Source organism: Anser anser, assembly GCF_964211835.1.
Source record: "Anser anser genome assembly, chromosome: 2".
Classification (NCBI taxonomy): domain Eukaryota; kingdom Metazoa; phylum Chordata; class Aves; order Anseriformes; family Anatidae; genus Anser; species Anser anser.
In genome coordinates this window covers 40889402-40909990 of record NC_139721.1, presented here as the reverse complement: position 1 = coordinate 40909990, position 20589 = coordinate 40889402, and the positions used below count along the sequence as shown (strand labels likewise).

Sequence of the window (20589 nt, the reverse complement as noted above, 5' to 3'; positions counted from 1 at the left end):
TGTGAAGCTTTCAAAACGGCTGGTTCAGTGCCCTCAATCTGACTGCTTCACACACGTTTTTATATCTGCGCTGTGAAATCTATTCATAAGTTGAATGAATATGAGAACCTGACAAGCTTCTCTACAAACCACCTAAATCTGAAGAAGGAAAACATTCAAAGAGTTAATTTCTGGGGTGAAAAGTTGGGGGAAATAGAAATGGAAACAGACTGTACAAAGCCATGAAATGATTCAGCTTTAGTTGTTCCATTGCATGGAATTTCAACAGTTTGTGACCTCAGATTTGCTGTATTTTAAAGGCTTCATTGGTAATTTTCTAAGTGATCAAGATCCAGAACGCTTTCCCTGGATGAAGCCCATGACTTTCTTTAGCAGCCCAGAGCAATCTTGTATGACTGAACTTCCTTAGGCCCCAAAGCAAGTTGTTTCTTGAAGCAAACAAAGAGTACAGTATTGACTTTAAAAGGCCTAGAACATCTGCAAGGTGTAGCAATGCACCCGCATTTAGGAGGGATATTTAGAGATAAGCAAGTACAAAATTTACCACGATTCCATCAACTTCTACAACTAGTTCTATGACAGGAATTGCTATCTTGACAAGAATATTCCAGTGTTTTCTACCAGATCAGTAAATATTTTAAATATATATATATGTAAATCTGTCTTACCTTAGCAGTCAGTTCCTCAGCAGTTATATTTGGATCATATGGAATGGGTTCTCCAACAAATGTACGAAACTTGACTGGAAACCCACCGTACATAGGAACTACTGGCAATCTAATACGTTCATATAGTTTTCTAAGTATTTCTAATATTAAAAAAAAAAAAAAAAAACAGGTGGGGCGGAGAGAAGAGAGACACACAGATTACTCCACAAGGTTGTTTTTTTCCCTCACCATGTTTTAAAACTGAAACTGGATTGTCAAGTAATCCAGCCCATGACCCAGATTCTCAAATGTGTCATCTCAAGCACTATTCCACCTTTCATTTTCCAAAATTTGCATTAACACTGACATAAGACTTGCTTCCAAACTCACTTTAGTGTGAAATATCCCCCCCAAAGAATAGCTGCAAAGATGAAAGCAGAGAAAGTTCTATAGCTGCCTCTGGAGAGTAAGGCAACATATACAACAGGGGTTACCATTTAGCTAATTTTACAGGTTAGCATAAGAAACTGGTATTGGTAGAAGACTGCTCAGTTTAATCCCATTGAGGTCTAAAGGATCAGAAATAGTCTTATCTACCTAAAAGCCAGTCATGCTGAAATGCTGAATTGCTCTTTCAGACCACACACTGCTTACGGTGAAACAATACATAAAGAAGAAAACGACAAAAAAATTAAGTCAGCTGTAAGAGGACACTTCTTCCTCATGTCACTTCCTAAGCATCTGTCCCAAATGCAACTAGAACAGATTCCTTGCAAAATGAGTGCTAATATTCTCTTCTTCAATTTTAGACAAGAAATTTCTTTAACTTAGTGTTGGCATAAAAAAAAAAAACACCTTTAGTGACAGACACGAATTTTTCTGTACACAACTTATAAGAACAAAGAATACTCAAATAGTATTCAAGCAAGAGCAATGTGTCCAGCAATGAAAAGAATTAAAATCGTCTAGCACCTCTGTTGTATTACACAAGTCACAATATTTTTCTGGCTTAAACAGTTTGGGAAGATTCTCTAGAACACAGTAACAATTAATTGCTATTTATTTTTGTAGAATCTGGAGAATGTGTGAATCACTCTGCACATCTACATTGGATGCCTGGGCTTTCTCCATGCAATATATAGCTTCTAATTAGAGGGGAAATGAAATAGAACTGTTTTGTCCTGCAGTCCTTTGATTAAGATGATGATGCCATATTTTAAAGAGAACATGCTGTACAGAGGAGACTGTTCAGGTCCTTTCTGCTAGCAGCAAGTTGAAGAACACAAAAAAAGGTGCAGGGGCAGTTAACAAGAGCAGATCAGCAGAGATATGATTATCCTAGAGGTGGACTCTTCAGACAAACACCCATCTATTAATGCACTGGAACTCCCAAAAACGAGGAAAGAGAGCAGGCAAAAGCAAGATTTTGTGAGAAACTACAGGTTTAGAGCTGCACAGTATACTAACTACGGATGAAATATATTACAAACCCTTTGAAGACAGAGGTCTAAGCATAGAGTATTAAGAGAATATTTAAAGATACTGTCAACTGTAAACCCTTGCTTCTTAACAGACAGCAAAAGACCTAGAGTTGGTCTAGCAGACATTAGCTATTCGCCTTTTTCTGGCTACTTTTTCCTTTCTTCTACTTCTTTTTGTAAGCACATTATCATGTTGACAATAACTTAGGTGAGCCAATACCACATATAATGCTGATATTAAATCTAAATAAAAATCTCTGGATTCTGCTGGTGAGCAAACCTCAAGAAACAAGGCTATGTCAAATCTCAGATTTATATGGGGCTTATTTCTAGAGAGATGGGCTAAACACATATGGAAAAATAAACTACAAAAAGTATATATAAAATATCTTACTTATTTTTCCTAATGTCCTAATGCCTTCTCGAACATTTTGTGTAAACATAGGAATGATGGGCTAGGAGGGAAAAAAAATATTAAGAATTCAATGAAGATAACACTATCTAAAAGACTCCTACCTCACTTAAACCCAATGTGCAAATTAATTTCAGAAGTGTTTGTCATACAAGGACATACAGAGAGCAAAACAAGGATTCATTAAGTTCTTGTGTGACATTCTCCCATGAAGTTTCGGCCTGGACAATACTGCAAGGTTTCAAATACTGCAACGTTTCAGCAAGTCCGTTTTCTTAAAGCAGCACAGGTTTTTAGAACCTGTGAAGCATTTAAGCTGCCTCTTGTCTAGAAGTATTTGCACATTTGTGAATTAAGTGGTTAAACCTCTTCCCTAATTTATAGTTATGCTCAAAGAATTGACAGGACTGGGACCCTAAACTTGTCTGATTCAGCTCTACTGTGCTGATTGCATTGCTTCACACATGATGTGTCATATTCAGTACAGGTCCATGAGTCACTTCTGCTGATGAATATTTGGAATGGTGTTAATATTTTAAGCTTTTATTGCTGTTTTTGAACTTGCAAACAGCTGTCAAGATTTACAAGGACTGCGTGGGGAGGGACTTTCTACTACATGAAGATTTTTAACATCAATTTACAAACAAATTATCAAAAAGAGAACTCTAAGATTTTCACACATCCAGATTCTTTCAAACTTTTTTTTTAAAGCATGTAAATGAGTTAGTAAATTAAACTTTTCATACAGGTATCAAGTCGTTTAAAAAGTTGTTTTAAAAGTTTATAAATAATCCAGTGCAACAATAGAGAATAAGAAGTGCAGTTGCCTAAGACAAATGGTAATGCATTTCCTTATTCTAGAACCATCTTCTTTGGAACAGCTTGCTTTTGACACAGAAATAAGAGATTTCTGCATGTACCAAGTTGGTTTATATGGCAGTAACTCTGGCAAGCAAACTGCTGAGGAGAGACAATCTAAGGAAGCTGAAGGTCCCAGTACTGACATTCAGAAACAATTTTTCTTTCCAAGAAGAATTATATTCATGATTAAGAGTGCCTCCAACACTATTTATATTCTTCTGAATCTCTCAGTTATTGGGCAGGAGCGTGGAATTGAAGCTGCAAGATCTTTGTGAGTGCACAAAGGAACTGAATATACATTCAATAAAATAGATATAAGCACTACAAGCATAGCTAAACCCCAAGTATGGCCTTTTGTATGCTATTACAGTGCATTAGTAAAATCTAATCTGTTGAAAATATCCTGTAAACTGTGTTATCTTCCTCCTGATAAAAGTGAAATATATTTAAAATTAGGTCTTAAAAGTATTCTAGTTTGGTATAAAATTCAGAGATTTAACTAGTCTCTCTTTGACAGTACCTACATATAAAACTCTTGGAGTGACAGTTTTAAATCAGGAATATACACACCTATACACATATGAATACATCTTTCAAGTACAAATAGAACGAGAGGGACTCTGAAAGGGTTATTAAAATAGATACAATTCAAATGTATCATACACTTCTGTGCCTTTCACAGTCGGTCCCATATAAATAACCACCTGTCTACAAGGACCCCAGACAATGTTTAATATTTGACAGAACTGAAGAGAAATAGTTCACACCAAGGAGCGGCAGCTCTTGCTGCTGCTATATGCCCCAGACATCCCTTACTAGCATATAAATACCAATGCAGTATATAATGCCAGTGCTTCTAGTATGAGTACAACAGCACAGGCAGGTCTGCTGAGTCACAGTGTACTTCAATGGTAGGAAAAAGAGAAATACTTTTGTTTTCCAGCCATTCAGATCCGTCACAACCCTGACCAGGTAGGTATAAAACAGCACAAGCTTACAAAGTAGAAACTATCCTGGATTTCATCTCTTATTCTTTTAAGCTCTGGATTTCCTGACCACACTATTCCCAGGTAGGTGACTCCAAAATCTTCTAACAAAAGGGACAAAAGTCTTGAAATTTAGTTAAAAAAGCAAGTAGACTGTATTCATGACACTCAGCAACGTAACACCAAATACTTGATAATCAAAACAGCTTCCCCTGGAAGAAAGAACCAGTAAGTGAGCATTTGTTTTGCTTTTCTTCTGCGAAAAGTCATACTTACCACTTTTGCATCAATGGCAACCTGAGCAAAGCCCTTTCGATTACCCCACATAATAACGTATGTTTCATCACTAAAAAGTGCTTCCCGAACTCCACCTGGAGAAATAATTAACAGATAGCCTTTCTTCAGAGTATTGACACATGCTTCTTTTGGTCCATGCAAAACTTCAAATGCGTCAACTAATATTTTAAAACCTGCAAAGTAAGATGATATCAATTCAGAACACATTAATTCATACTATCATTGTGCAGAAATTGCCAAGACAGAACACAATGGCTAAAATTTGTCTGCTAGCCTAAAACCCCAAAGATATTGCTAGAAGGATTGGTGCATTAAGTTCTGCTTGTAAATTTAAGTCTAAAAACTTGAAAATTTATGTTTTCCATTCCAGTAAAGGCACGTGCTATCTCACAATCAGGACGAAACTGGGAAAAAAAAAAGGCAAGAACTCTGTGGCATATTTCATATATCCCTTCAGAGTAGTTAAGTCTGCTCTGGGGCACTGTCTCCTTGCCCATGCTCTACTTTTCAAATAAAGTCCAATAAGAGAAAATTCCAGCAAATTGTTGTTTTGTTAACACACAGAGTAGTCCACGCACAAGGAGATGACAAACAGAACTTAGCATTCCCTGTGTTCCTGATCACTGCAGGGATTGAATCCTCGGGTCAGTTTGAGTACCCAGGTGGCTTTTCATCTGAAAATAACAGCAGCTCACCACAGAAGGATCTGGTGAGCCCGGACTGCGTATACACATCTTAGGTGAAGATTTTTCATTTAATAAAGTCTAAAATTGCAAAGTTACATAAACTCCTCATATGTTAAATGTGAAATGTCATACTTACCCTGTTCTTCAATGAACAGCAGAACATCAAAAATTGCTTACAATCATCAAATGGACACACATGTGCTCAATTTAGACAACTAATCTAATGTAAAAGAACATAACTAGCAGGAAGCCAGTCATGTTCACTTACACCAATAATTTTTCAATTTATGTAGCATTTGTGAGTACTACATACTGAAACAGGAGCTTCAGATCACTGAGGAGCATGGGAGAGATTTTTTCTTTCTTGAAGTTTCCCACTGAGCCAAACTTAACCCGATCAACTACAAACAAGGGCACAGAACTGATCTAGTCAAGCCTAACCCTCAATAACAGATCACCTTTTTTTTTACCCTGCAAACGAAGATTTGTTAACACGAACAGGCATTTGTTTTGCGTACACACACAAAAGAAGGTACAGCTAAGAAGACAAAGCTCTGTCCTTTTGTACACAGTGCATAAACTAAGGACTCTGGAAGGAGATCATGAGGCAGCATATCATCAGTTCATTCTTAGCTAAACTCCAATGAATCTTTGTAGGTGACATGAGTATAATTACTCCTGATTTCTACATACACACAATCAGAATCTATCCATGAGCATAACAGCAGAACACAAGCTCTGCTGTAGCTGTCTCACAGCTTGTTGTATCTGCTTTGTACCACATGTAACACTGGCAGGCTTCATCTAGTACCATTTGCACAGGTGACTCCTGAATTAGTTTTTCACATTTCATTTCTCTCAGGTGTTTTGATTCTGGGATTTTAAATAGCTTATTTTTAATTTTTACAAGGTTTTACATTCCCAAACTCATTAAAGCTCTTTGGAATGCACCTGGGGATGGGAAGCTGCTCATCTCGCAGCTCTTTTCTGTCAGTGAAATCAGGAGAGATACAAAACAGGCATAGCAAAGGTAGAATCACGCAGGAAGATGGACTCCAAGGAGCTGTGAAAATAGCTTTCCTTTCCACAGCAGACATGCAGGAGGAGCAGGGATAACACCATATGAGTCTGTCCATTTCATAGATCAGAAAAAAAAAAAACAACAAACAAACAGGAACAGAATATAGGCCATACTTTGTAGTAGGGAACAGTGGTGAGGTTTCAGGTCTCCACAAAGTTCCTCAGCCATATTTTCCCCCTTTGACTTTTACTGTAAACCTTATATTCTGAGCTGTATTTCATAGTCTAGTCAGCAAATCATACTTTACTGTTAATACCTCTACTCCAACAGCAGAAAGGAAGAACCTGGCAAGTCAGAGCAGCAGAAAGACAGGAATTAATCCAGTGGTCCGGGAGAAACAGCCAGGGTACTCTACACCCAAGGTAAGGGTCATCATAAGAAGCACTGGGGTAGTACCTGGCTATAGCATGACAACCACCAGGAATCTACTTTTTCCTCTTCAAACAATAAAAAATATCCTAAACGCAAAGCCAGAACATCAAGGTATGCTAATTTTTCCAAACACCAAGAAATCCAAAGTTGATTTTATTCAACAGTTCAACCTGGACTCTGCCCTTTGCCCTAGCACACTCTTCTATTCCCCACTATTCAGGAGAAGACTTCATTTTAATTCAACCTTCGAGAAATCAACATAATCCTGGGTATTACACAGATGAGAATTTAAAGGACCAGGGAGTACCAGAATGATTTTTTTCCCCTGTGACCAACATCTAGTATTAAAAAAAAAAAAAAGGAAAGAAAAAAAAAGAAAATTAGCTCAAGGACTGCATTCCATGTCTTTCTGCCCCAAAAAGACAGGCAAGAGAAGCATACATAGTACTGATTTAGTATAAATTGAGACAATTTCCTTTTGCATCTACATGAAAGAGAGATGCATTAGGCAATACTCAACAGGAATTTCCAGGTATCTAGAGGAGTTCTTCTATTAGTTTAAGAGAGACTTAGAGGAGAAGCTTGTTTGATCCCTTGCAGGCTCATGAATCCCTCAGGGGGCACAGTAATATTCTATAAATACGATCCAGTTAATCACAGTTAATTCAGTACAGAAGCACCCAGCGCAGAGGAAGCAGTAAGACTGCATATTGTCAGCTGCATACTGGCATGGGTCCAAGATTCAGATTCATGGGACAAGCCATTCCTCACGGCTATTCATAATAGATTCACAAATCATAAAAACAGAAGGATCAGTAAATCATCTGATCCAAGTGTGTCTAAATGTATTAGGATAAAAGGATGGCCATCTTTCTGGTTTGATTCACAAGAGAAGCTCCACCTACCTACGCTGCCAGTCACAGATTACTGTACAGGCTTTGAGACACAATCCAGAACAACAATCTGGGCTCCTTGGACTTGTCTTCCCTAACAGCCTTAAATCATTCACATAATCAGAGTTATCTAGTTTGGAAGGGCCATCTAGTCCAACCTCCCATGCAAAGTGGTCCATCTGGGCCAGGCTACTCAGGGCCTCAGCCAGCTGAGTTTTGAGAATCTCCAGGGATGGAGTTTGTCCAGAGTAGCTGGGGAATCTGTTCAGGTGTGTGATCATCCTTATTATAAAATACCTTTCCACCTGTCTAACAGGAATTTCCTGTGTTGCAGCTTGTCTGTCACCTATCACTCTACTGCTGTACACCTTTGAGAAGAATCTGTCTCCAACTTCTCTGCACCCCTCCGTTAAGTAATCAAAGACAGCAATATCTCCACCCACCTTTATCTGTTACAGACCAAATAAATCCAGTTCTCTCGGCCTCTCCTCATTGTGCACTCCAGCCTCCGGTCATCCACTGAATACAGCTCTAATATGCCAATGTCCTTCTCATACTGGGGAGTCCAAAACTGGACACAGTACTGCTAGATGTGCTCTCACAAGTGCCAAACCAAGAGAAATAATTTCTTCCCTCAACTACACACATGCTAAAAAAGGCCAGCATGCACTCAATCTTCTTTCTTGGCCATGGCAGGCAGGTTGGAATTAGATGACCTTTAAGGTCCCTTCCAATCCAAACCATTCTATCATTCTTTGCTGCAAGGGCACACTGCTGATTCATGTTCACCTTGTTGTCCACTAGAACAAGGAACTCCTTCCTGACAAAGCCAATTTATACTCAGTCTCACCTGTACTGTCATATGGGATTATTTCATCCCAAATTCATAATTTCACATTCACTTTTGTTGAACTTTGTAATGTTTCTGCCAGTCTTTTTCTGTCAAGTTACTCTGAATACCAGCTCTAACCCTTGGATGGTCAAATGCTCCTCCAGTTTGGTATTGCCAGTGATCTTCCTGAGGGTACACTACAACTAATATTTAATTAACAACTGTACATAATTATTATATTTGACTCCATATTATACCCGATAAACTATGAAATAGATTGCACTAGTCAGATGTATACAAAAAGTTTGATAATCAACCCAAATCCTAGTCTACTGGCAAAAGCAGTTGTAGAGACAAAGACCTAACACTACCCACATGAAAAGGTTCTGTGTTTAGGGATTAAGGCTGAAATAATTTCATGGCAAAATTAGTTCTCTGATACAAACTGTTTTCAGTAAAAGCATTGCTGATGTTGTATATTAGTACATTACGTAACAGTCCTATAAATTCACAAGACAAATTATGAGATTTTTAGTTAAATTTTATTTGGGAAGAGAACTGGATACTAATGTATTTTGGAAATTCAACTGCCCTTTCCTACCCCTCCAGAAGAAAAAAAAAACTAAATCTCCACATAACTAACTTGACTTATTTCAGCATGGTTTTTCCCTAGGCTGTCCAGCCAAAAGTTTGCCCTAAACATACTTTTCATTTTTTACATGTTTCACACAAACTTGGACACCGCCACGGCTTTCCTCTGGGCAAGATTCTACTTAAAGTCTTCTTGGGGATAGTCTCAACTGCCCGCCATGCTCAGTTGAGTGGGATACACAAAGGCATCCCCTATTCTCCCATACTAATGTCACCAATTTTAAGGGCACTGCTTCCAGTGTATTTCTTAATCAGGTTATAAACCACTCATTCTGCCTATATTAAAAAAAAAAGAGGAAACACCTCATTGAAGTATTGGCTATCAATTAATACAAAGACAAATTTTTCTCCCATTGCCTCTTTCTTTGTTTCTAAACACTTTAGAGTTGTTAGAGGAGTTGCCCAGCCAGGAGTACAACCCATTCCTGCACGGGCCAATTGCATGAACTGATTCTTGAATATGCTCTTTACAGAGAACATCTGTTCTCCAACAGACATCAACTACATTTGTCTGAGAGTTTGTTCTGAAAGCTGTATTCTTGCACTTCAACTTTCATTATTTACATTGTAAAAAAAAGCATCTATAGAGTTTTCAAACTGATCGTTTATAATGAAGCATGTTACCTGGTATTCTGGAGACAAAATGATCAGCTACTATGTAGCAGAATCTCTTCTTTTCTAAAAGAAGTCTAGATATGAAATAGATAATGTCAGCAGGACAAGCTCCATGATAAAACACAACAAGTGCAGGTCCTTCTGGAATTTTTTCATCACCACAAATCTCGTAACCTGTTAGGAATCAAAGACATAAGGGACGTCAAAGTATGATACAATTCTATCGCAAAGAAACTAACTTGCATCAAGCTGGCAAGCTGAAACCAGTATCCATTGAGAAGTGTTAGAACAAACTGACAGCTAAAATGTCAGGAGGTGACTTGCAGCATTTACTAAGTTGCTTTCACAGGAAATACAAGCTTCATTTAAATCAGATGATCTACATTTAAAGGAAGACAGAACAACAACAACAAAAACAACAGCCTGGATCTCTTCAACTATTGTATAATTTTACCTTATTTTTTTCAGTTCACTGCCTTCAAGGCTGTAGCCCTCTGAATCAATCATTCAAGATAAATCAAAATACAGATTGGATAGAAGTGTTGAAACGCTACTATTTCAAGCTATTAGCTACCTTTCAAAGTCAAGTTCATTGCCATGAGTAACTGTTTAAGAAGATTTGACATGACAACATCCATTTATGTGGCTCTTTTTATTCCAGCATGTGAAGCTCATCTTTGTTACTTATCTCAGAGTTATACTTGCTCTATTTTTTCCATCACTAAGCACTAAAAGCTGTCTGAGGCTTTATGTGCTCAATTGAAACATACACGAACACATACAAGTTTCTTACTGTACTTGTATTTCTCATTTAGTTAACAGTGAAGAAAATATTCAGTTAGCACAAAATAACAAAATAGACCAGTTCAAAACATATTCAGTTAATACTGAGCAGTTTTGTTAGCATTTGTTTTTGTTTTCTTTTTAACTGCCACTTCTGAAGTTATCAGAAGAATCCCCCCACGCCCCTCTTTTTTAAACTTCTGTCTGTACTTTTGGCTCCTCTCCCACTGTTTTACTTTCTACACCTGTGTAGCTGCAACCTATAGCAAACACACCTACCTATCACCTCTGCCATCACAAGTGACCGCTAGCTGAGCTCCCTGCCAGCTGTGCACAACCAGAATGATACCTGTGTCTAACATTTGCACAGGTTACAGGTATCACACACCATTTTAGGGTTCTGTTATTTGTTGTTGTTGTTTGGTTGGTTTTTTTCCCACTGCTGTGAGATTTCAGGAGGAAAAGTTCTTCCTGTTATATATCAATTAACCAAGTGGGGAAAACAGATATCACAAAACATTTCATTATTTAGTAAGAGAAGTGTTCAGAGAAGGTGGAAGCAGCTGCCAGGGCAGAAAAAAAGTCACATCAGTAGATGATGGACTGGATAAGAATATTTTCTGTGCAAATAAAAAGTTAGGCTTTTTATAAAAAAGAAAAAAGTTACTACGGATGAAAAGAGCCAAGGCCTTAAAAAATCATTTTCTTATGAAAAAAGTAAATAGCTTTTCATTATGAAGTGAGCATTTTAAGCTCTTTGATTTTGCTGTTGATTTTGATCTAGTGTACTTTCACAGATTTGAAAGTTACATCTTAGTCTTACAAAGCCCATCTGATACAGCCGCTGCACCATCTGGCTATCAATGCCTTGAAAACCCTCTTCCCTTTGACTGGAGAACAAATAGAGATGATTTTCAAGAAGGATTTGTCCTTTATGTAAATTGCTCTTAAACATCTCTTTCTCCTTTAGCTGCATTTAGAGTGAATGGTTCTGAAAGAGGCTTATGATTTCCTTAGAAAGAAAAGCCAAATCATTTATTAAGTCTGTCTTTATAAAAGATATAATAGTAGAGGGACAAGGAACAGAGCCCTTAGTTTTGACATTCTTCTACTAGAGAAAGCAGTTGTCAAAAATACATAGAGAGAAAGAAAATACAAGAAGTGGGGTTCTGTAACACTTTTGGGCTCTGAAGTCAAATTAAAGTAGTAACTAGTGAATGAACCAATGCTGAGGGTTCCTTTTAGCCACTGTTTGACATTACGTTGGTTACTTGTAATTAAATTACGCAAACGCGCAGAAATATTAGCTATTAGGTAACTGTCATTTAGCTTCCAGTGTTCATATATTCACTCAAAGAACAGAAAGAAGGTTTTTGTTTTTTATTGCTTGCTAAAAAGTTCATGGGACATGGCAAATTAATTTGATTTTTAACATAGCTATCATTTCAAGTCCTCCTGGAATGAGGAAAATCCAGTAGTTATTAAAAAGTAAAAAAGAAAAACAATTCAACAGTTTGAAAAATAGCACATATTCAGCTAGATGAAAGATCTCAAGGTAGCAGAAAAGGAATAAAAGTGCAAGACTGAAAACTTTACATCCAAAAGAGTCTCAATTGCTTTTTCTCCCAACTCTACAATGGTTGAAGCACAACTGGCAGTCATTGATTTGGGGGAAAAAAATGGCCTGAATTTCAAATTTCATCCAACAGCAACAACAATCAGATGTACATTGATAATCCTCAAAGGTAAAGCCAGCAATAAGAGCTTCAGCACCTTTTAATGAAAAGTCAGATCTTGCTTACCATGCCATATTCTTCCATGTCGATCCCATATGGTAGTCAACATTTTTCTTGCACCATCCCAAATGTTACCTGAATTATCTCCACTTAATTTCCTCTTCCTTTTATAAATATTTAGAAGGATAACAGTACTGTAGATAAAGGTGAGGAAGAAAATTCCTGGAAATATAAAAGCTATTGCAAGTGGAAGCAGCAACCATGAAAGGTAGACTGTATAACCCAGATAATCTTCAAGATGCTCCACACCAGTCCATTCTCCCAGTAAGTGAGCCACACAGGTTAAGTAGGACAGCGATATTGGTCCTGCAGTACAGGATTCATTTCCACCTATCATCCTCTGTTTAATCAAAAAAAAAAAATGCAGATGAATAAAGCCTTAAAAAAGACAGCCATAAACCTGCGTATACTGCATAATCATACAAAATACTGATGCATTTTATTTGTATACCATGTACTACACAAGCCAGTAGGCCATGTTAGAAACAGAATGGTTCACACAGCAAAACCATTACTTGATTCTTTTCGGTCATTTTTGCGTAGCGGAAATGCTGACAGCTCTAATTTGAGAAAGATAGAATGGTTTTTTCTTCTCAAGCTATTTTCTCTCATTAAAAACTGCACATCTTATAGAGATCCAGGACATCTATTTTATTTCCAGTTCTCAGAAAGCTGCATTGATTAGTTGATTAGTATAATTTATTGTCCTACGTCATATGCAGTACACTCAAATCTTTGTCACAAGCATTTACTCCAGAAGGAAACAGTACAATCTCAAATTCAGTGCTACAAAAACCCTACCAAACACTTGCACTAACCATGAACATACAATGACTCAGTAAGAAGATGGCCTCAAGTAAGCAAGTCTTGCTCATGTAGAAACTTTTAATTGCATCTGGAAACTTACAGATCATGAAATGCAAGTCCCAGAAGACAACACAGGGAGGTTCCACAATGGAGGAGAAAAAGATCACAAAAAGTCCTCAGAAAGCTTTAATTGCTCAGGATTTATTGTGTCTATGCATACGAACCTTCTTCCGTGCCAGTTCCTAAGAAGTTTCAGTGTTACTTCTCTCTGGGCTGATATTTCATACTTCGTATAGTTCTGGAGTAACACTTTTTTTCTCTGATATGTAGGGTTTAGGGGAAAATTTGCTATTCACTTCATCTTACAAACCTGAGACAACCTGTATGCTGGGATATCTTAGCTAGAGTTCTAGAACAAGAGAAATATCTTTGGAAAAAAATTCCTAGTCTAGAAAAGTTTCAGTCAAAACTTGGAGTAACTGTTAATCAAGTTAAGGGGGGGGGAGGGGGGAAAAAAAGCATTTTGCAATTATAATGCAGACTTGCAGAGGGAAATGGATGGATTTTAATTAAAACCAATAATTTCTGAAAGAATCTGAGGGTTTTTTTTATTACTAAAATGTGACTTACAACATATTACTGCAGAGTTCCTATGCAGAGAGACATGTATCCATCACTCCTTTACTCTTGCTGTTTCACAAGCAACAAGAGACTGAAATCCAGAAGATAATTTTGCTAATGCTATCAGAATCCCAATGACAGCAAATACGAAGAAACAGATCAGTTTTACTCCACACTTGCTATGAGACACTGAAGCATGCACCAGAACAGAACTCAGCTCACTTATTTCCCCAGTCTCAATTGTTCCTCCCCCATTTTGATATAGCAAGGATGTTCCTTTCACTTGTGTTTTGAAATTGGCCTATACCCACATTGCTCCAGGTAACTCCTATTCAAGAGAAGACAGAGGATCTCCTGACAAGAGCTTTGCTCCCACGATCCATGCCTGTTCCACCAATCCAGGCTTACAAAACTCTGCTCTGCAGCATGTTCTCGAGGACAATGAGAAGAACAGCTGATTAATCTTCAGCTAAGTATAAGCACATGGCATAAGTTAAAGGCACTTCACCAATTTCATGCGTGTGCATGTAAGGGGTGGCAGGGAGGATCAATTTGGACAAAAGGATGGGAAAGAGCATGTGGGAGAGCAAGGGGAAGTTCTTTCTCATTCCAGTTGTCAGAGACTAACTCCAGAAGCTGTGAGGCAGCAAACAACGACAGAAGTCCAAAGAACACAACTTCTGAGACCAAGTAGGATTTAGGAGTAGGATTCAACATTGTATTTACCAGATCGTCATGCCTGGACTTCTCCACTGGTTCCACCTACTAACCAGAGAACAGTACGTAGGCATGAGCTATGGCACAAGAGCTTTTTAAAACTCAGAATTGGATACAGAACTTCAAAGATTATTGAAAGTTATGCTTTCCCTCCTACTACATTTTTAATTGTTTATGACTTTCTCCAAACACAACATCCTCATCAAGTAAATTTTAAGTCCTGTCCACACATGTCGGTCTTGCAAAATATCACTTGGCCTTCTGCATGAAATGTGATTGCATTTGAGGTATTGCATCTCACTGCAATTTTATAGGTTTGCTTATGTACCTGTGCAGTAACCTGTAACATAAATAAAAATTCTTTCCTGCCAACCACAGAGATAACAGCTGAAGTACTGCCTTCCCTTAGGGACCACCAATTCTACTCTGAATAATGCTGTTTCCTAATCTTGAAGGGAATCATGGAATATTTTAGAGTGGAAAGAATCACTGGACAGCACTAATACAACCTCTTGCACAAAGCAGAGCCAACGAGTTAGACTGGGTTGCTCAAGGCACTGTCCAGTCCCATTTGTAGTATCTTCACGTATGGAGATCCTGCTGCTTCTCTCAACCCCTAATCAAGTGCTGGACCACCCTCACAGTGAAAATGCTTTTCCTTGATCTAGTTAGAATTTCCCTTACTACAATTTGTTCCTGTTGCTTCCTGTCCCGTGGCTGAGAACTCTAATCCCACCTTCCCTGCAACCACTCGCTAAGAAGAGCGGTAAGATCCCCATTAATCCTTCTCATCTTCAAGAAAAACACACACACACCTCCCTCCACCTCCCCATGTCTGCAATGTGCTCCAGTCACCTAACAGTGTTGGTGGCCCTTCTTTGAGTCTCCTCCAGGCTGTCAGCACCTTTCTTGTACCGTGAGGCTCTAAACACGTGGTTTCATGAGTGATGAAAAGAGGGAAATAAATGCTTCCCTGACTACGGCCTTGCCCATGCAGTCCAGCATGCAGACAGCCATCCTGACCCATGTTCAACTTACCATCCACCAGATAAAGGTCTCCCCCAGCCTGTAAATTTGCTCTCCCGTTAAGAAATCTGGCATAGGCCCTGATGGTCCACAGGAATGCTCTGTTTCCAAGCCTAAATGTGATTTACGTTACAGCTGTACCTAACGCCCTACCAAAGGTAAGCGCAGCGGGGATGACAGACTCTCTCTCCATCACCAAAAAAGCACACGCATGCCCTGAATTTAATAAAGGCCCCACACAGTTCATGTACGCTACTAATAGACAGTCATTTTGGGCTGCCCCACTTCAGAGCTGTTTAGCTGATGACTGCCCAGCAGCGCTAAAACTACAAAATTAAGCATCCTGACTTCTTGAAGCACCAGTGACACTACTCTGATCGGGACCTCCTTCAAGCAAAGGAGGAGAGACTGTCCTGCCCTCCCTGTCAGAGGTGGGCTGACATCTGTCACCACCCAAACCTAAAAACTGCAGTAGGGGTGCCCTACTACCAAGTTCCAACCTTGGCCAACTTTGCAGCAGAATCCCTCTGTAGTATGAACGCACCCTTAAAAGACTTATTTAGCTGGCATCTCTAACACGTTTCCTGCCACGCAGCTCGAGCCGCATGCTTTTAACTTCAATACAAACTTCCTAATGGTGTGACCGATAGCGACTGTCACTAGATGATAGTGGTACAACTTCTCATTTGCCTAACAACATTGCACGTGGACTTACACTGAAGGCTTTGCGCTGACGGAGACTGGAAACAAGGCTAACATACAATTCCTTTCGTTAATTTCTAGTATATGGCCCAGACGAGCCCTTAATTAAACTGCAGCTGTTCTCTTCGGCAGACACTGGGCTACCTGAGCCATGGCTCACCGTGTCACGAGAAGCAGAGCACCAGCACGCTGCAGTCTCACCACACGCCTGAAAAGTCCAGGTGGAACCTCCGGAAAGCATCCCAGTGCCCCAAAACTGGAAAGTTACTGAAAAACAACAGTTACAACACGCCCCAGCCAGCAGAAACACGCCGCCTTCTACTGTGCCGGCCAGATACAGGAGGTATTTGCACAGGAATTAGCAAAGCTACCACCAAAACAAACGAAAACAAGACGACTTCAGAGCCTGACAACGCGGCTAACAGCATCTGCGACCTAAGGGGGAGGACCCTGTAGCTCGGAGCGTGCCCCGGTGCTGTTTCGCAGCAAGAAGCGCCCTGCGGAGCCCGGCCGGAGCCGCGGTCACTCGGCCAGCCCCGGCCCCACGCTCCCCAATTACAAACCCGCGGTAACGAGCCCGGTGCCGGTGCCGGTCCCCGCTCACCTTCCCCTGTTGGCCGGGGCTCCGGCTGCAGCCCCGCGCCCCTCCCGGGGCCTGCTTTTATTCCTTCGCCCACCGCCCCCGCGGAGGCCGGGTGCCCGCGGGGCGGCGGGGCTCGGGCGGCTCCTCGCGGGGCGGAGGGAACGAGGGCGGCGGCGTGAGGGGAGGAGGAGGAGGAGGAGATGGAGGAGGAGAAGGGATGGAGGGAGCCGCTCGGAACCCCGCGCCGTCGGGGCCGCGGGAGCCGCCCGGACCGCGGCCTGCACCGCACCGCGCCGCCCGCAGCTTCCGTGGCGGAGGCGGCCGCCAGGGGGAGCCGCCGCCATTTGTGCCGCCGCCCGCCCGCCCGGCTCTGCTCCGAGCCCTGCTGCTGGGCTCCCGGAGCCCGGGGAGCGGGGCCGGTGCCCCGGTGGGTCCCCTGGGGATCTGGGTCGGTGTGGAAAAGGGGCAGTGCTCGGCGTCTTCGCTGCCCTCTTAACCGGGTGGTCAACCGCGCAGTGGGTTGCCTTCATTACACTGCCGGACCGTGGTTTGTGTGAGGGCTTTTGGTGAAGATCTTTCTTTTTTTCAACCAGTAGGTATGCGAAGGCATGTTCGTAGAATCACAGAGTCGTTAGGGTTGGAAAAGACCTCCAAGACCATCTGGTCCAACCATCCCCGTACTACCAATGTCACCCACTGAACCATGTCCCTAGGCACCACGTCCAACCTTTCCTTGAACACCCCCAGGGACGGTGACGCCACCACCTCCCTGGGCAACCCGTCCCAGTGCCTGACTGCTCTTTCTGAGAAGAAATGTCTCCTCATTTCCAACCTGAACCTCCCCTGGAGCAACTTGAGGCCATTCCCTCTAGTCCTATCACTTGTTCCCTGTGAGAAGAGGCCGACCCCCAGCTCCCCACACCTTCCTTTCAGGTAGCTGTAGAGAGCAATGAGGTCTCCCCTGAGCCTCCTCTTCTCCAGACTAAACAACCCCAGCTCCCTCAGCTGCTCCTCATAAGACTCTTATAACACTTGTGTTCACATTCTCCTGCAGAAGCCATGTGTTGTCGTCCTTTGCTTCCTGTCGGCTGGCCTGGAACCTCTGCAGTCTGTGTGGGATGCTCGTAGTGTCCTGGATGCTTGCTGGGACCCTTCCTGACACTGCGCACTCGGCAACTTCTCCAAAAGGTCTCCACTGACCAGAATTCATGCTTCCCACCTTCCCCGTTCCCCTGTTTTCCATTTAAAAATGTAACGTGTTTAAAACTGCATATGCCTACACAACTGCAAGTATTTGTGCTTAGACTTAAAAATACAGAGGTCTCTTTCCAGTGACATTTGAAATGGTCAGGAACTTCAAACCTTAGATTCACACTGAACATGGAGGACACAGACAAATTTATACCAGCCTTATTCCGCAGTTTGACAATTAGAAGTAAAATGACTTAATTTTTATTCAGTTTGATTAGGGCAACAGGAAGGCAATATGATATGCAAATAACATTATCTAAACAATGTCTGGTATCTGTTTGTTTGGTTTTTACAGTGTTTGGTATTTTTGACATGTTTTGCGTACAACTCAACTACTTGTTCTCTAATTATTTCCATAAACCAAAACTTCTTTGGCTTAAATCTTTTTAACCAAAGATAAGGAATATTAAGGAAATGTTGGTATTCCTACCACAGAGTAAAGTGCAGTTGCTATATTGAGGGATTTTTTAAGGATTTTACTGGGGAAGGATTTTTTTATTTTTATTGTTTTGTGGGGAGGGAGGGGTTTGGTATAGGGAAGGGAAAAATAGTAATATATTCCATTATAGAAATAACTCTGGAAGAACCCTATGAATACAATAGACTTCATTTTTGAAAGTAAAAAAAAAAAAAGGGATTCGTTGGAAATAACGTCAGGGTTGTGCTGATGTTATGTATTTGATAAAATTGGTGTGGGGACCTCATTCACATGCAGACTGTATTCAGTGTATGTCTGCTAATATGCCTGGACATGAACAGGAGTCCAAACCACACAGTCCAGAGTAGTTTTGCCCTTCAGCACAGCTTAAGTCATGCTGCTTTAGTTCTCATACGCTACTCCTGAAGTCGTGCATGCTGTTCTGTGCAGTATCTCACTGAATTTAGTATTCCTGAATCTTAGCAGTTTGGACATGATGTTTTAAGCAATGTTGACATAGATTTGACTGTCCTGAAGCCTTGGATATGATTCCGGGATCTACTTGTTATATAAATAAATGCAATAAATAAGAGGATATTGCAGTTATACCAGGCTTGGTTCCAGACATACAGGTTTATTTAGCTACTGCACCAGCTGGACTGAAATTCAACAGTTTTCAAAACAACAGCACCATTCTGACATCACCTTTAGGTAAGATAAATTTAGCATCAATTGGGTAAAAAACTCTGCGTGTCTTTGTCATGCTTTTTTGACTATCTTTTACATTTACATAACCTCCTGGACTTCTGAACTGGGGTTGTTCCATTGTGTGTTTTTATAACTTTATTTACATTATTGACAATTTATTTTTCCAAATCTACCAGAACTTTTTCCCCTAGTGCAGCATCTTAAAAAGTCATAAACGTGTTTGATTTGGAGATGACCAGGGAAAGGTCATCTCCATTTGCTGGGTTTTCATTTCTTTTTTTATATATATTATAGAGAAGCTAGAAAATTTGCATTGTAGGGGTCTCATCTCATAGGCAATTACAGTTGTATTTTTATGAAAAGAAGCTCTACTTTCTGGTAGTTTCTGTAAGACCAGTTTCTAGTTCTAGTTGCTATATTAGAGCAGTTCTATATTAGAATTCTGTATTAGAGCAGTATTCTAACATGTTGGGGCGGAGAGGGGGGAGTTTAACTATTTTTAGTAGAAAAATCAGTCTTATTCTTCATTCAAAACCACTTGGTGTTTCTAAATAACATTTTTGTCCATCATTGTGAGAACCCAGTAAATACTCTAAGACAACTATGATAGAAAAAAAAAAAAAACAACAGAAAGTAAGTTTCACTCCATCTCACTTCAGATAAGCTGTAGATAATGTAGGGATGCATGTTTAAGATGAAATAGCCCAGAAAAACCTTGAGTTTTATTAACAAACTGTTCTGAGCTGTCTGAGATACAGCAGCTCTAGGATCAAATCCCCACTTTGAAAGATAGCCATTGTCCTGATTACATATCCTCTATCCAAGGCTAATGCTTTATTCCAAGTTGCAGCATGGCCCCTACCATCAGGTATGAGCACATGGAGTTTGAAAGTTGTGTTACTTTCAGAATACAGATGACTGAAGCATATTAACTGATGTTAATGTGCTTGAAAAACAGGATAGGATAGAGAATGATGCTGTCTAGTCCTTTCACATGGTTCTGTGATACAAGGAATGCTTTTAGATTTATTACTCCTAATTCCTGTTGCTTTATCATCTGTGCTTATTTTAGTACTTCATAATCCTTTCTTTTAGTTCATTTTCTCACTTGAGTTAAGCTCAGACTTTGAATTTTAGCTTATATTGTTGGAGTGCATTATACACGGCTTCATGGTTTGAATTCCTATTCACGTCCAGGCATACTAGTCAGTATCTTGATTTGCTTTAGTCTATCAACTCCTATGCATGTTGTATCTCTGCTGAGAGAAAAACCTTTCTGCCTGCATACTGCAGTTACAGTTAAGGGGTTCAAGTAAACATTCTTATGTTCTATGACAGATCTGAGTTTTTTTTCAGGACAGGA

The 20589-nt window shown here is 40.2% G+C and overlaps 1 protein-coding gene and 1 long non-coding RNA gene across 11 annotated transcripts in view; one reads left to right on the top strand and one right to left on the bottom strand.

Moving 5' to 3' along the window:
* Positions 1–17098, bottom strand: part of LOC310894059 (DGAT1/2-independent enzyme synthesizing storage lipids-like) — a 36155-nt gene extending 19057 nt beyond the window's left edge. For 9 of the 10 annotated variants that reach the window (XR_014579534.1, XR_014579535.1, XR_014579536.1 and 6 more), the window contains exons 1-6: positions 16871–17098; positions 12400–12733; positions 9824–9988; positions 4664–4857; positions 2523–2583; positions 669–808 (exon numbers count right to left, since the gene is read on the bottom strand). Coding sequence is in view for 2 of the 10 variants with exons in the window: in XM_083823759.1 (XP_083679885.1) it covers positions 669–808; positions 2523–2583; positions 4664–4857; positions 9824–9988; positions 12400–12730 (891 nt within the window). In the remaining 8 variants the exon portion in view is untranslated. The remainder of the gene's footprint in view (positions 1–668; positions 809–2522; positions 2584–4663; positions 4858–9823; positions 9989–12399; positions 12734–16870) is intronic. The other variant, XR_014579541.1, reaches the window with a different exon arrangement.
* Positions 17099–17226: 128 nt separating this feature from the next.
* Positions 17227–19853, top strand: LOC310894060. The gene is made up of 2 exons (XR_014579542.1): positions 17227–17782; positions 17904–19853. It is a non-coding gene; the product is annotated as an uncharacterized lncRNA (long non-coding RNA).
* Positions 19854–20589: the final 736 nt, after the last annotated feature.